This window comes from Dermacentor silvarum, chromosome 11, assembly GCF_013339745.2.
Source record: "Dermacentor silvarum isolate Dsil-2018 chromosome 11, BIME_Dsil_1.4, whole genome shotgun sequence".
Taxonomy (NCBI): domain Eukaryota; kingdom Metazoa; phylum Arthropoda; class Arachnida; order Ixodida; family Ixodidae; genus Dermacentor; species Dermacentor silvarum.
The window spans coordinates 49,139,527-49,153,870 of NC_051164.1; the positions used below are offsets into that span (position 1 = coordinate 49,139,527).

Consider the following 14,344-nt stretch of genomic DNA (forward strand, 5'->3'; position numbering starts at 1 on the left):
AAATTCCAAAATATAAAATACCAGTGGAAGCTCCACCAAAAGCTAGCAAAATGAACTCTTTTTGATGCTGAAGCTGAAAAAAATTGTGCCATCACCGCTCGGGGGGGCTGGAGGTGATGCATGACCTAATGTGCGACTCCTAGCCATGACCTTCGAGATAGCAATGGCGCGCCCGTGCAATCTCGGAGGCCACACTGCTGCGTAGCTACGTAGATACCGCAGCTGCCAAAGGGTGCTGCAATGAGCCCTCTCACCATTTAGACACCAGGAGAGATGCGTGCCCTGATTGGTCTTTGTGGTTCTCTAGGCGTGCCAACAGAAACTAGTTGAGCGCCTGGCACCCGTGGCACCTGTGGCACGCGGGCATCTGGGATTTACATCATAGCGACACCAGCAGGTGCACGCGTCGTCTGCTTAGGTGCTGTTTAAAGGCTGCTAACAAAAAAAAACTAAGATTACCAAGAGTGGTTTAGTGGTACCTACTACTCACTTATAACGAATTTAGCCTAAGAGAAATTTTTTTGCAGTTAGGGCCTTTAAGCACCATTAGTCCGCAAGTCTTTGCTGGAATGCCTTGTGGAAGCAGGGTCTCTCTTTGAGCTCTTGACTGTTCTAACTTCTCAGAGCCCTTTGTGAGGGACTCCCCGTGGACATGCAAGATGTCTCAACCGTTGTGGAGGATGCTTGCGAGGAGACAGCGCTCACTCTCGACATCACGGAATTCATCCAAGCAATCTGCGGCCACACTCGCGACTTCCGCATCAAGTCCACTGTGGAGCACTCCCACCGCACGAGCACTGGGGCTTTTCGACAGGACGGCACTAGCAGCAATGAGGCCAGTTGTGAAGGTGCTTTGGTTATGCCCGTTGAAGAAGCAGATGCCACCGCCAGTGCAGATGAAAGTTGTCGCCCTTCGGGTGATGGGTAAGTGTTGTACTGCTTCATTGGTCATTGTGTGTTAATGTGCATGCTTTCTTGGTTGAGTGGCACTACTTTCCCCATCCTGTTTGTGTTATGTGGGGAAGCCGAATGTCAGGAGCTAAAGAGTCGTCAGGAGCCAAGGAATGTCAGGAATGTCAAGAGTTGTGCACGGAAGACAGTGTCGGGGGATGCGAGAGAGTTAAGCTTTCCTACTAAGCAGAGATAAAATTAAAGTGTTGGGGGTTTCGCTTTGCACGTCGTCCTTTTTTACGCTTTGTTGCCTCTTGAGCCCCTGCATACTCAACTAGGCCGAGCACGTTGTGTCTCTGGTGTCGTGTCCTTCGTATCACCACCCTTTTGCATGTCTCGAATCGGAGTCAGTGCATGTTGGTTACTCTGACTGGCACTTTGGACGGATGGACTGGACATTACTTTGGACGGATGTGGTAGAAAAGTGTGTTCATATTCCTCCTTATCTGTTGTCCCTGTTTAAAGTTAGCCTGGCAAAATGCATAGTTTCTGCTGAGTTTGCTGTAACTGGTTCATTTATGGTGGCGTGAAATGGGATGCTGTTGACTTCATTAATATGTGAAGACTACAATTTCTGGCAATGGACCGATTTCATTGGAACTTCACTACACTGCTGCAACATCGAGGTATGCCAGAGATCGTGCTTTGGCGGACTTAATGGCATCTATTGTCGGAAACAAGTATATTTGTTATATATTTAAACTTTCCTTATCATGATAATATGTCCCCACCTTTATGATGAAGGACCACAGAGATGAAGATAAGAAAATTGGAGGTACTGTTTAATTGGAATTGGAAAGATCGCCTGCACCAATATGTTACGTACAACTTCGCCTCCCCCCTCCTGAAAGGGTAGAATATTCAGAAAAGGAAAGTACCAATCTGCTGTAAAAACGACAGTGCAGCTGCCCTCAGCATTTAACTCAAGGTTAACTTTAGCTTAAGTACAGCGAAAAAGCCACAATATCTACTGGCACAATGGCATCACCAGGACTGGTGTGCTTTTGAGCTCCAAGCCTGGAGTGGTTTATGACGTTGCCCTTCTGGTGACCTACAGCACAGTGAACACATCAATGTCCAACTTTTTCGATGATTCCCCAAGTTTCACATAAGTGGATGACTTGAAGACGTTTCGACTTCTTTTGCTTCTTTGCCAATGGCAGGGTGAGCAGCCTGTTCCCGGTGAACCTGCTCAAACGCCATCACCCGTGCGACGTTGTACAGCAGCTCCACCTGAGCATTAAGCAGCGCTTCCAGGAGCTGCTTGAGGAGGTGTTCCAGCGCATTCCTTCGCACCCAGATTACTACTACTTCTGCCCGCCATGCCATGCACGAACCATGGTGAGTTCTACTGGAAGGGCTTTGTTGGTAAAGAGGAGAATCTGATAGTCGCACGGGAAGATTTGATGCCATTTGCATCGAATGGCATTCTCATTCATTGTCACTTGTTTGCTACTACTCGAGGATATTTAATGCCATTGGATGAAAACATTTGCAGTTGAATGGGTTAGGTTAAAAAAAGCCTTGCTAACACGACTATAAACAGTGCTAGTTAGCAATACAGTTGAACCCCCCCAATAACAAAATTAGCAAGGCAAACAAAAAAATTTGCTTCCATGAGAATTTTGTTGTGAAATGAGACAGGACCGACAGAGAATGCACTGAAAAACGAAAGTTTACTGTCAAAGTTCTATTAGCCTACCTTGGTGAGCCATTAACACACACCGAGAAACACAGAGTGTGCATGCACAATGCATAGTATGTAAATATTTGTCACATGTGAGTACAAGTCATTGGTCATGCGGCTGTGCCATTTGAAATGAGCAATTGACAAACAAGATGGCAGCCACGACATGTTTTTGTCACTGCAGTCGATTCCTTCAGCTTGCGGTTTGTGCAAACAAAAATGGCGGTAGCCACGTAAGCATGCAGTGGCACTATATTACGCAATTCAAGTACACTCAAACCTCGATATAACGAACCTCAATTTAACGAAATTCGTAATATAACGAAGTTTTTCACTGCAAATACAACTTCGTTATATTGAGGTTCGACTGTAGTCATAAAATGCATTTGAGCATTCTTTGGACTCTGTTAGCGTTGCACTGATAGATAAAATAGGGGCTAACATTTCCGCAAATTTCATTAATGTGGGATTCCAGTTTAGTGGCATTTCGCTGTCAAGAGATATGAAATGCATTGAGTCCTATAGGCATTCGCCGGAGGTAACGAAAATATTTCTTATGGCGGGAATTGTGTTGGCTCGACCTTTCGTTATTGCAAGGTTCAACTGTACTCCATGGCAAAGCGTGCTGCTTATGGCACTGATGGATGCTGACACATGTAGCAAGGGAATGTAAAAACGGTGCACATGAAAATGAAGTACAGTTTGTTTTTTTGTGTGTTGTGTTGACGTGCACTTGTTACATGTGGCCGCATCCTACAATGCCATAAGCAATGCACTTTATCATGAAAAAAGAAAGTTGGAAGGCGATTCAACCTCTAGTTGACATCAATCAAAGGCAATGTCTTCCAAAGTCACTGTGCAAGGCACTCTATCGTGTCATCCAATAGAGTGCAGGAGCGTCGGACTATTCAAACTTTTTTTACTGCACTATATTCTGGATTGGTCCACATTTTTAGACAGCGTATACCCACGGGGAACGGGCCACATTTTTACACTGCACTATCTCCCGAATCGGCCCACAAAACAGGCTATGTTTATAGCCTGTTTTGTTTATAGACATACCTGATATGGAAAAGTGGTGGTAACTCGCCAAGGAAGACACCGTCATAGAATTTTTTTTTTAATTGTGAAGCTGTTCGAGAAACTCGTATACTGTGGAATCTTGTTGATACGATCTTCACGGGAACCGGAAAATAAAGTCTATCATCCTAAAATCGCATCATCCAATGTATTATCCAACCAAATCGTATTATTGGGAAAAGACAAAGACGCGTATTATCCCAAAAAACGTATTATGCAGAATTGTATCAACAAGATTCTACTGTAGGTGTACCTTTGTAGATTTATCACACTCTCAGGTGGACGACAACTTTCCCCTTTCATGAAGCATCCTCCATCTTGCGGGCTTCCACAGAACTGATTAGCCAAGCTCTGTTTACATTCATGTCACCTTGTGTCTTTTTTGTGCGCTTGCATATGTGTCTAGTGTTTAGGTGTCAGTCTTGCAAGTTATTGCAACCTTTTCTCACTGTCGTGCCTGCCACCTAGTGGGGGCTGACCGAAGGGGCCAGCGGTGGTGTTCCCCGCAATGCCGACGCAAACGCTGAGGAAGAGGGAGCGCTGTGCGACTGGGATGACACTGACACGGACCGGTCTCACAATGTCGAGTTCTCCATGGACGCTGAGCGTAAGTGCTGGATGTCCACAAACATGCATGCTGTGCCTTTGAAATTAAATGCCTTTTTGCACATTGAAGGAAGAGCTTTCTGAGTGTGTGTTGCTGGCAGTTTGCTAAACTGACTGGAAGCAACTAATTTTTCTGCCTTGAAAGAAGTAAACAGCAGCTCCGATAGCAGGCTCTTTGGTAGCCATACTTCCTTTTTTTTTTTTGTCACAGTTAATAAATAATAACAGCATAATAAGAGAGATGTAATGCAGAACAGAAGGTTACGCATTCTCCCTCCTTCTGCACTGTTCTTTTCAGTGTCATTTTCATCCAGCTCATAAAAAAAGATACCCGTGAACATATTTTTATCTACAGTCTGTTGCAATCACATACAGGAGACGGTGCCCTTTATGAAGCGTTGCTGTGTTACACAGTGTCGTTTATATACAAGCGCAAGGTTTCCTGCATGAAAGAATTGATTCATAGCCCTTTCTGGCCACACAGACTTTTTTTTGTTTACAATGTTTTACTCCGGCTCATGCTGTGCTGTTTCTAGAAGTAATTGTGGACTGCTTTCTCCTAGAGATTTCCATGTCATTTAAGTGCGTATGGTTTCTAGGGCTTTTTTTGCGACAGTGTATATTTGTTGCAGTGCACACAGTCTGGCTGGTGAGCAGCAATTTACCGGTGTAGTGCCCATGACTCGATTGTTCATTCAGAAGTAATTTGTGCTGTTCATACTTTGTTGCCTGCTGTCTCTTTGTTTCACTCGCTGTTTTACTGTGACAACAATTGCCTAAGACAATGCGCTTGGTGTGAAGTGTGTCCCGAGTTACCGCGTAATGGAGCCATGCCGCAGAGGCTAGACTGGTGAGCCTCTTCTCAGCAGGGCAGTCATGTGGCGGCACATGAAAAAAAAAAGGGGGGGGGGGGGGTCTTGAACCCATCCTTGCAGCAGATGCGCATTTCTGCCGTGCATGGCAATCCAGACTGCTGCATTCAATGTGCGCTTTTGCTCCTAGTATGGCCATACCTTTACAGTCATCTACCGATTTTCCGGATGCCTGGTTTTTCGGACATGCCCAATAATTCGGACACCTTCGTGGTACCGCCACGTACCCCATAGAGTCTATGTGTAAGAATGTCTGAAATTTCGGACGCAAAACACCTTCGCCGTCCGATTTTCTAGACTTTTTGGCATGATCGCAGGTGTGAAGTGGGATTAATCGAAGCCACCACTACCGCCAATTTGATTATCTCGCTGCCTTGAACTGGCGCTCTCACACGCAGATACACTGGCAGCCATAGCCACCACCGCGGCAATGCTAGGCCTAACTGCTTCGACGTTCGCTACCAAGCTTCTTGCAGTTCTGTGCCGTGTTTTTCAGTGAAACAAAATGCCAGTGTTAGCAATGGCACCGAGTCTGCCATTGTAATCCTTCACCTCACTACATCAGTGTAGCTTCACCTCACACAGCAGTGTTATGCGGTGCGGTACACGCGATGTATTGCGGTGATGCATACCGTAAAAAGGAAGGGGCAATTGTCACGGGACATGGTACGTTTACCTTAATTATACACACGTGTATGCATCTCCTATCACAGTACGAGCACCAATACCCCTAATAAGTGTACTGGTAGGCCTTTAGAGCTACTTCTGACATGCCTGTGGCGTTTTGAGCCCTTGGAGGCAGTAAAAGGCGTGCATTAATTTCTTCGGACATTTTCACGGCTCCTAGGTAGTCCGAAAAATCGAACGTTGACTGTACACTAAAAACGTGTCTTTTGGCCTAGCAGATAATGCCTCACCTCCTTTCTCTATAGTGCACAACTTTCTCTCTTCAAGCACAGAGCTACCTTCCCCCAGCTCTTTTCTGACAGACACATAATAATGGGGGGATGGGGGTCTCTCCACTGCTCTGCTCCCTGTTTTGGCACTGGCTGCAGGTGGTCGCATCATGTGCAACGCATTTGCTCTGCTTCATTCAGAGTAACGTGATGCCCCATCTTATTTTTTTGTCTGCTGAAGAGGTTGAAATACACACACAGTGGCAGGCTGCAGTGAAGCGCATGGACGAGTGGATAACATGATGGTCATGTAGCTCTGTGCATGGCTGCATAGATCAGTATCGGGGCCCTACAGTGACTTAAGCACTGCTATCACGGTGTCTTTTGCATGATTCGTGGCGGTAGTTCAAAGGCTATGGCATTCTGCCTCTGAGTACAAGGTCGCGGTTTTGATTCCCAGTCGCTGCTGCCACATTTGAATTGGGGTGGAATGTAGGAACACTTGTATCTACTTAGATTGTGTATCTACTTAGATTTTGTATCTACTTAGATTGTGCCACATTTCTGCCTGATGCAATCAGCTTGATTGCTCACGGATTTCTCTATATTTATTCTTTTATTGCTGTGACCATAGCATCAGAGCAGCCATTTAGGATAGAGAGGCTAGTGAGAAATGTTTATAGAGTGGAAATTAAGAATGTTTGCTTGGGGCTGACATTTCATAGGAATATCTTAGGAAGGTTTTTTTTTTTTTAGCTATCAAATTTGACACAGCTATGGTGGTTGCTAATGCAAGGACTGCCACACATGCTGAGGTTAGATAGAAAGAATTGAAGAAGAGAGGATAGAATTCCTGTTAGCACTATCAGCACGGCAAATGCATGCGACACAGCACAAGCGCTGAATTGTCTGCTATCACCTTTGCCAGTTCTGTCTCCTCTTGAGGGTAGCATCATGTGCATTCATGCCTTGCTTTTCAAGCCTGCTTCTAATGACATACGCAAGATCTTTGGCTGTGAAATTTCACATACAGCTTCTAGAAACATGCACGTGCTCCCTGATTCAGCCGTGGCCATTAAAGACACTGAGACCGTGCAGAACAACCAAGGTTTGATATCACCTCCAGTCGGAGGGACTGAGCCTGCACCTCAGAAGGGCCTGTGAGCCCAGAACAGATTGACAAGAAACACACAGAGCCATGCTTGCTCGGCACTTATCAATCCTAGCGTCATGCTCTTGTGCATGACGTCTCAGTTGTCCAGTTTTTATGCGTTAGGATTAGGAGCCTCCCAGTGGAAAAAAAGATTGTGTGTGCGCATGCGTGCACACGTGCCTGTGTGTGTGGGGGGGGGGGAGTTTGTCACATGGTAGACGTAGAGAGGGAATGGAGAACTTAGAAGAGCATGTAGGTGTGTATGTGTATGTATATATATATCCTGCCGGATACCATATTAGTGTCCCGAGGGCTCACAATTAGAATAAGCGGTCGCAAAAGATTTGGTCGTGTTTTATGAATACGAGCCTTTTGAGAAATGGTGTTTTATTAGAGCGAAAGTTTATTGCGTATATATACATACAGTTGAAACTCGACTTAACGAAGTGATAACCACGCTCGAATTATTCCCACCGCCGCTGCACCTAGCGCCATCTGGTGCGTAAGAGCGCTACCGACTGCCAAGTCCGTTCCGTGCATGGACTTGGCGTGCAGCCTCGTCAAAATGAAGCCAAGGCCAGAACTAGGTCGCATAGAAGTGTTAAAGCATTAGCGTTATAGCGCACACTCGAAGAAAAACCTGTTTGTCAAAATGAGAAAGAAATCACCGCTTTTTTTTTACTCATTTATTTCAGGAAAAACTTCGTTAGATCGGGTTTGGTGGCCATTAGTATTGTCAATGTGGGCTGATGACAACATTGAACCCTATGGGTACCTGCCAGGGAAGTGGAAATTTCTTTGTTAGATCAGGAACTTCATAAAATCGGGTTTCGTTAGATCGAGTTAGACAGTGGTTTGCTCCAGACCACCGTCAGTTGCACTTCACTCCTCGAAGAGGCAGGGCGTGTGTCAAGTGAGTCCCTAAGCAACACTTGGTAAGGTGGTGAACGCGACTTAAATCATGAATCCGGAACCTCAAAGAGGTGATTTGTAATGCTAATGGATTTCTCTCTCATTCACTGCTAAATTGCTGCTGCAATTTTGGAGGATACAATAACTTTCACGAGATTTTGTGGGACTAGCAGTGGATGCATCGGCAGTCTACAGGTGACAGCTTTCCTGGAACTGTGTTAAGAGAGCAAGCTTAGCACTGTCAGTAATCCTATTGCGAGCATCCAGGGCTACACATGTGAAACCTTAGGAAATTGGTTCATGACAATGCTGCCCCAGAGCACTTAGTGCAAGGAGCACCTAAGACATGCACTGGATTGCACGCACACTAATCCCTTCTTGCGCATGCAGCATTGGAGCATGCATACTCACAATGCGCAAGCACCACACAGAGGCCGCAGAACTGGTACAGTGAAACTATCCTAGATCTGCCCGCTGAGCACATCGGGCTGCGTGCTTGTTTGTACTGACCATACATTGTGTGCCTCGCTAGTAGTGTTTCCAGTTGTCACTTAGTTGGCACAACATAACTGTTGATGAAGATGATGACAGTGTGCCTTCTTACTCCTGAGCAGAACTTAACCGCTGCTGGTGGCTTATCATTGCAGCTGCCCCTGACACTGGCCAATCAGGTGATGAGAAGGGAGCAGCTGCAGCACTTTCTAAGGTGGGGAACGCTGCTGCAACTGAGATCACGAGCATCGAGTCGTGTGCCGGGTCGGCACGATCACCCCCTTCGCCGGGCGAGGATGATTCTGGTGACGAGGACGAAGAAGACGAGGAGGAAGTGATGGAGACCATTCGAGAGGCAGAGCCCATGGTTCCACCCCTGTTCGCCCACCTGACGTGCTTGGTGACAACCAAATCGGGCTGTGGGTCATGCTCGCTGACCTCGCTGCCGACCTGCCTTGGTGAGTGAAAAGTGTTGCTTTCTCAATTCACAAGTGAGTCTCAGCTTCAGCCCGTTCCTCGACTCTGCTGAGTAGAGGGCAGTACCTCCCTCACACTGCTGTAGTCGCTATGTTTCGGTCGCATTTTCCACTGATTCCTGAGCTATAGTTTCGTGATCCAGTATTTGTAGCTTTCATAGTGCTTTAAAATGAGAGGGTGTTTCTCAAAGAATGCATCAGAGGAATTGCTGAACGGACTTATTCAAGTGCACTGACTACTTTTGACAAGGACTAGCGCTGCCTCATAACAATCTCATAATGATGTGACGGAGCTGTGAGTAACTCTTTGGTTGCCAACTGCAGGTCAGACGCACGACCTCTGTCAGTCGTCGATGTGAATGCTGCCAAAGGGGATGATTTGAACTTGATTTGGGATGGGAACTTGAGGTTGACGTCTCCTCTCATTCTTTCGCGTCCAGGGGAAGTGATCAGCTGTCTTGACGAGTCCCAGCCCGAGGTGGACCTTGAAAGCATCAAAATCCGACTTGACTTTCTCTGCCTGACATTGCCCCCGGACGTTGAGAAGCTATCACCTGGTGATGCACGCCTGTCATCATCATCCATCATGTTTGATTCAGAACGACAGCGCCAAGATGACGATGCTGAAAGCATCGCCTCCATTGGGTAAGCATCGGAATCCGGGCTGTTGGTCATGTATGTCTGCTGTGCTAGATAACACGTACAGTCGTGTCAGTGCTAAATCTTACTTTTGCAATTTGGCAAACCATGGCTCTTCTAAAAGTGTGGTAACATGATCAGAGCAACTGATAAGTGATAATATTTGGCAGATGTTGCATGTAATGTGCACTGGAAGCTGTGGGGCAGCTATCTACTTCTGGCAGCCTCTTGTGTTATGTGCCATGTGGCGAAATGTTAGGTACATAAAAGAAATGTTGATTGCTCTTTGCACTGCTCTGTGCACATTTATGCAGCGTGCTTTGCCATGAAGCCACATTACTAGGCAGAATTTCTCACTATGGGCTTTAGACTTGATTTTCTTGTATGTATGACTTGTGTAAACATAATGTATAGCATCCTCCCCACATTTAATGGGAATGACCTGCACTGCACATGCTCAGAGACATTTATGCTTGCATGCATGGCTATCTGTGCAAATGCAGCACATTTCGTAGGAATTCATATACAGTATACAGTCAATCCCGGATATATCAAACTCGGATATATTGAATTATTGTATCTATCGAACAGATGTAAAATCCCCTTGAAAATCCCATGCCAAAGTATAGTGATGCACTGCTCATACATCGAACTCATGTGCACTGCCACTTTCTATATATTGAACGCTGAGCCACACCGCGCCTCTGCAAGTGCACTTCTCCTAACAAAGACACTATCACTTTTCACACCGTCAAAAATATTTTATGCCGACAAAATTTTAAACTGCACTGTTTTGGAAGATGCTGTTAAACAAGAGATTAAATCCAGTGGGTAGTTCATGCCATTGAGGAAATGGATGGCTCGTGCAAACTGCGGTCGTTTGTTATTGGCAAGATCAGAGTGTCACTCTGCTTAAAGAATGCAAATGGCCACCTGGTTCCATACATATTCCACAAGAAATCATGGATGACGTCCAATCTTTAGTCCGAGCGGCTCTGGGCATGGTATGCCGAACTGGAGATGTTACGCCGCTGGGTTTGTTTTCCTGTAGACAAAGGGGCGAATGGCATTTTAGGATCCCGTGAGCTGCCAAAATGAATGCGACCCTAACCTTCACTTGGACCAATCTTTACATTGCATTTTGAATTTAACAAAACCACCGCACGCCACATCTGTACTTTGCGGAAAGACCCGGCCTCCTGCTAATGTGGCAATGGCATGCAAGACTCGTCTCTGTGCCATTCGCGGATCCACACTGAACGTGTTTCATTCGTGCTCACATGGTTACATGTGAGTGGCATAGGAATGGGATTTTCTGCAAGCTGAAAGCCGTACTTTCAAAACTAACAGTGGTGTGTGTAGTGTTGGCAGTCACTGACATAGAGTCCGAAGGGGAAGGGACGTAACAGCTGCAATGCGTTGGAGTGCTAAGCGGCACTCAAGAAGACACGTGTGGACTTTTTTAGGGTGGTCGAGAAGTGAGGATGACTGGTTCCAACCGGAAGTTGGTTCTGAAGTCCGTGTGGCTCATTGCCTGCGTATGACGATCGGTCGTTTAAATGGCGTATTGGTAACGGACATGCGGCTGGGCACGTTCATACGCGATTCGTAATACAAGTGTACTGATGGCAGCACAGTGCATATTCATACAGGCTAGTTTGTTTCTGCGGTGCATCAGTTTCTGCCTTATCTTGAATAAAAACGCACAAAAGCACTCCAACACGCGTGCAGTGCGCCGCGGTCTCGTGTCTGGGCGACGCAGGCTTTTAGGTTTAGCGTTCAACATGGCCTTGGAGAAGGGAATTGGCAAGTTCCTGCTTTTTATGGTCTTTGGAAACTGTTGCGAGATTTGCAGAGATCTCAGATAAGCTTCAGATGTAGGTATATCTTACATCTCAAATTATCAATATATCGGAACTATTTTGCAATCCCCTTCGAGTTCGATATACAGTATAGACCACTTATAACGTAACCGCTTATAGTGCAGGACCGGATATAATACGATCTTTTAAGACTAAGACTCCCGTTAATTTTCCCATAGCACTCTATCTATACGCGTATCGGTTATAGTGCAGTTACGGGACACGAAATACCGGTTACAGTGCGGCTGCTTGGAAGTTCGGCAGTCAACCTAGATGGCAAACGCTCCCCTCAAGCCACAAATACCGTATTTACTCGAACACGCACTTTTTTTCCGATAAAAGAGGTCCAAAAATTGCGTGCGCGTTAGAATCGAGTACAACCCTAAATCTGCGTTACCATATAGCCGTCGGCATTTCAAAATGGTCCGCCTCGCATGCGTGTCGAGCCTAGCTACCGTAGCTTCCTCCATGTGCTGCAGTACACATGCTTAGGCAATCGTCTACCGTCTGTTTTTACCTTCTCTGCGTCTGCTCTATCAGCATGAAGTACTGAGTTCATCATGATGCCGCATTTAAAAGGAAAGTGATCATGTGTACGGAGACAGACGGAAATCGGGCCGCATCACGGGCGTTTGGAGAATCCGAAACTTGCATTTGGGAGTGGCGCAAACAGAAGGAGAGCATTTTCGCCAGCAAAGCAATGCGGAACGGTTTCAGTGGACCAAAGTAGGATGTAATCTGCGACGATCCACTTCGGCGATACGATCGCCTTGGCCCTATCTTGAAAGCATTCTGCGACGGGGAAAGTCCGCCGCGCGCCATGTTTTCGCCGCTTATAGGTCGCGTTGAAGCGAGAGGCATGATAGCACGAAGGTCAATTCGCTTGCCGCGGTTCGTCACTGGAGTGTTTTGACAGTTCGCTTCCGTGGTCAACGAGCGAGATGTGTTCATGTTTGCTTGTGCGCGCGTGACACCGTGCTTGTTAATTTATTTAGTAAGCGAATATGGAACCTAGAGCACGGTGACTGTGACAGCAGAAATGCGCCTGGAGTGTCCATTATTGCAATAAAATAGTTTTTTTTATAGTGCGGTACTGCTTATAGTGCGGATATTCGCGACTCCGGCGACTTACGTTATAAGCGGTCTACACTGTATCCAGGATTGATTGTAAATATGCAGTTAGCTATTTTTGAAGCTAAGCCTACAAAAAGTAAAAGCAATAATAATAATAATAATTTGAATGATATACTTGGCAGGGGAGTTGCAAAAAATACACTGCAGCAAGTGAGTTCAAATTGAGCAGGTATGTTTCTGAATATCCAAAGAGTGCTACTTAGTATTTAAAATTTTTAACGTTTGTATCTATATTTTAGGTGAAGTTATGAAATTCTAAAGTTGCAACATCGCAGGTGTGGATTTTTGTTGGGGATTTTACAAGATTTCAAAAGGTTGGCATGCCCCAAAAGGCTATATGATAGTGAGTCTCTAGCTCAGGTGAAAAAAGGAAAAAAGTTAGCAGAATTGATGTGCAGCAGAGAGACAGTGCCACTCCCAAAATTTGTGACTTCCAAAATATTTTATGAAAGAAAAATGCAAAAAAAATACAACTAATGAGTCGAATATACGTATCAAGCTACAGAACCAGGTAGCTTTCTTTTGAAGCAGCATTGAAGGATCGTTTTTGACAGGAAAGCAAACTGGGAGATGCTCTTTCAAATGACACCAAGGTGACCTTGCCCTGATAAGGGGTTTTGGAATGGCAAATGGCACAAAATGGGTCATTTTCAGAACTTTCACGGGCACAACTGAGAATTTTGAAGCATAAGTATAGTGTTTTTTTCCTCAACAACATGTCGTTTCAAGCTAGGTTCCTGCCAGCAGGGCTGTGCGGTTGTATTTCATTTATTACACCCTCAAGGCCTGTCAAAGCTTTACAGAGGGGAGTGGGTTACAGGTGATTTCAACAGTATTACACGAGAAAAAAAATACAACATAAGAAATATACTTTGACAAATAATTTGGTAGAAGTACAATGAGTAGAGAGAAAAAAAATTAAAAACAAGCTAGTACACAAGAAATACCAAGATATACAAGTACATGAAACTGCGTTCTAGTAAGTAATATTGTTTAAGGCATCACGAAACAAGGAATTATTACTGATGGATACCATATTTTCGGGAAGGTGGTTCCACTCTAGTGACGTCCAAGGTACGAATGACTGAGAAAATGTATTTGTGCTGCAAGAAGGGACATCAACCTTGTAAGAATGATCGATGCGGCAGGGTACGTGCTGTGGAGTATGAATGAATACATCATGCAGTGTTGTGGGGTGAAAAATTTTGTGAAATAATGATAAACGGGAAACTTAACGTCGAGCTTCAAGAGATGGAAGAGAAAGGCTAGTTTTCATGGCTGTTACGCTGGCAGTTCGGTTATAAATCGAAAGAATAAAACAAGCTGCATTATTCTGAGCTAACTGTAATGTGGTAATTAAGTTTAGATTGTTAGAGTCCGAGGCTGATGTAGCGAATTCTAATTTTGGGCGTATTAATGTTTTATAAAGCAACAATTTCAAAGAGTCTTCAGCCTTAAGAAAGTTTCGTCTTAAATAACCAAGAGCGCGGTTAGCATTGTTCACTATATTATTAATGTGGGTTGCCCAGGCAAGGTTGAATGTGATATGAATTCCTAACTACTTGAACGAGTTTACCTGCTCTA

General features: G+C 45.2%; 1 protein-coding gene across 4 annotated transcripts in view; it reads left to right on the forward strand.

Moving 5' to 3' along the window:
* Window positions 1-14,344, forward strand: part of LOC119433727 (KICSTOR complex protein SZT2) — a 235,877-nt gene that overhangs the window by 109,328 nt on the left and 112,205 nt on the right. For all 4 annotated transcript variants that reach the window (XR_007464166.1, XM_049658168.1, XM_049658169.1 and 1 more), the window contains 5 exons: window positions 625-924; window positions 2,115-2,292; window positions 4,187-4,325; window positions 8,805-9,107; window positions 9,566-9,770. Coding sequence is in view for 3 of the 4 variants with exons in the window: in XM_049658168.1 (XP_049514125.1) it covers window positions 625-924; window positions 2,115-2,292; window positions 4,187-4,325; window positions 8,805-9,107; window positions 9,566-9,770 (1,125 nt within the window). In the remaining variant the exon portion in view is untranslated. The remainder of the gene's footprint in view (window positions 1-624; window positions 925-2,114; window positions 2,293-4,186; window positions 4,326-8,804; window positions 9,108-9,565; window positions 9,771-14,344) is intronic.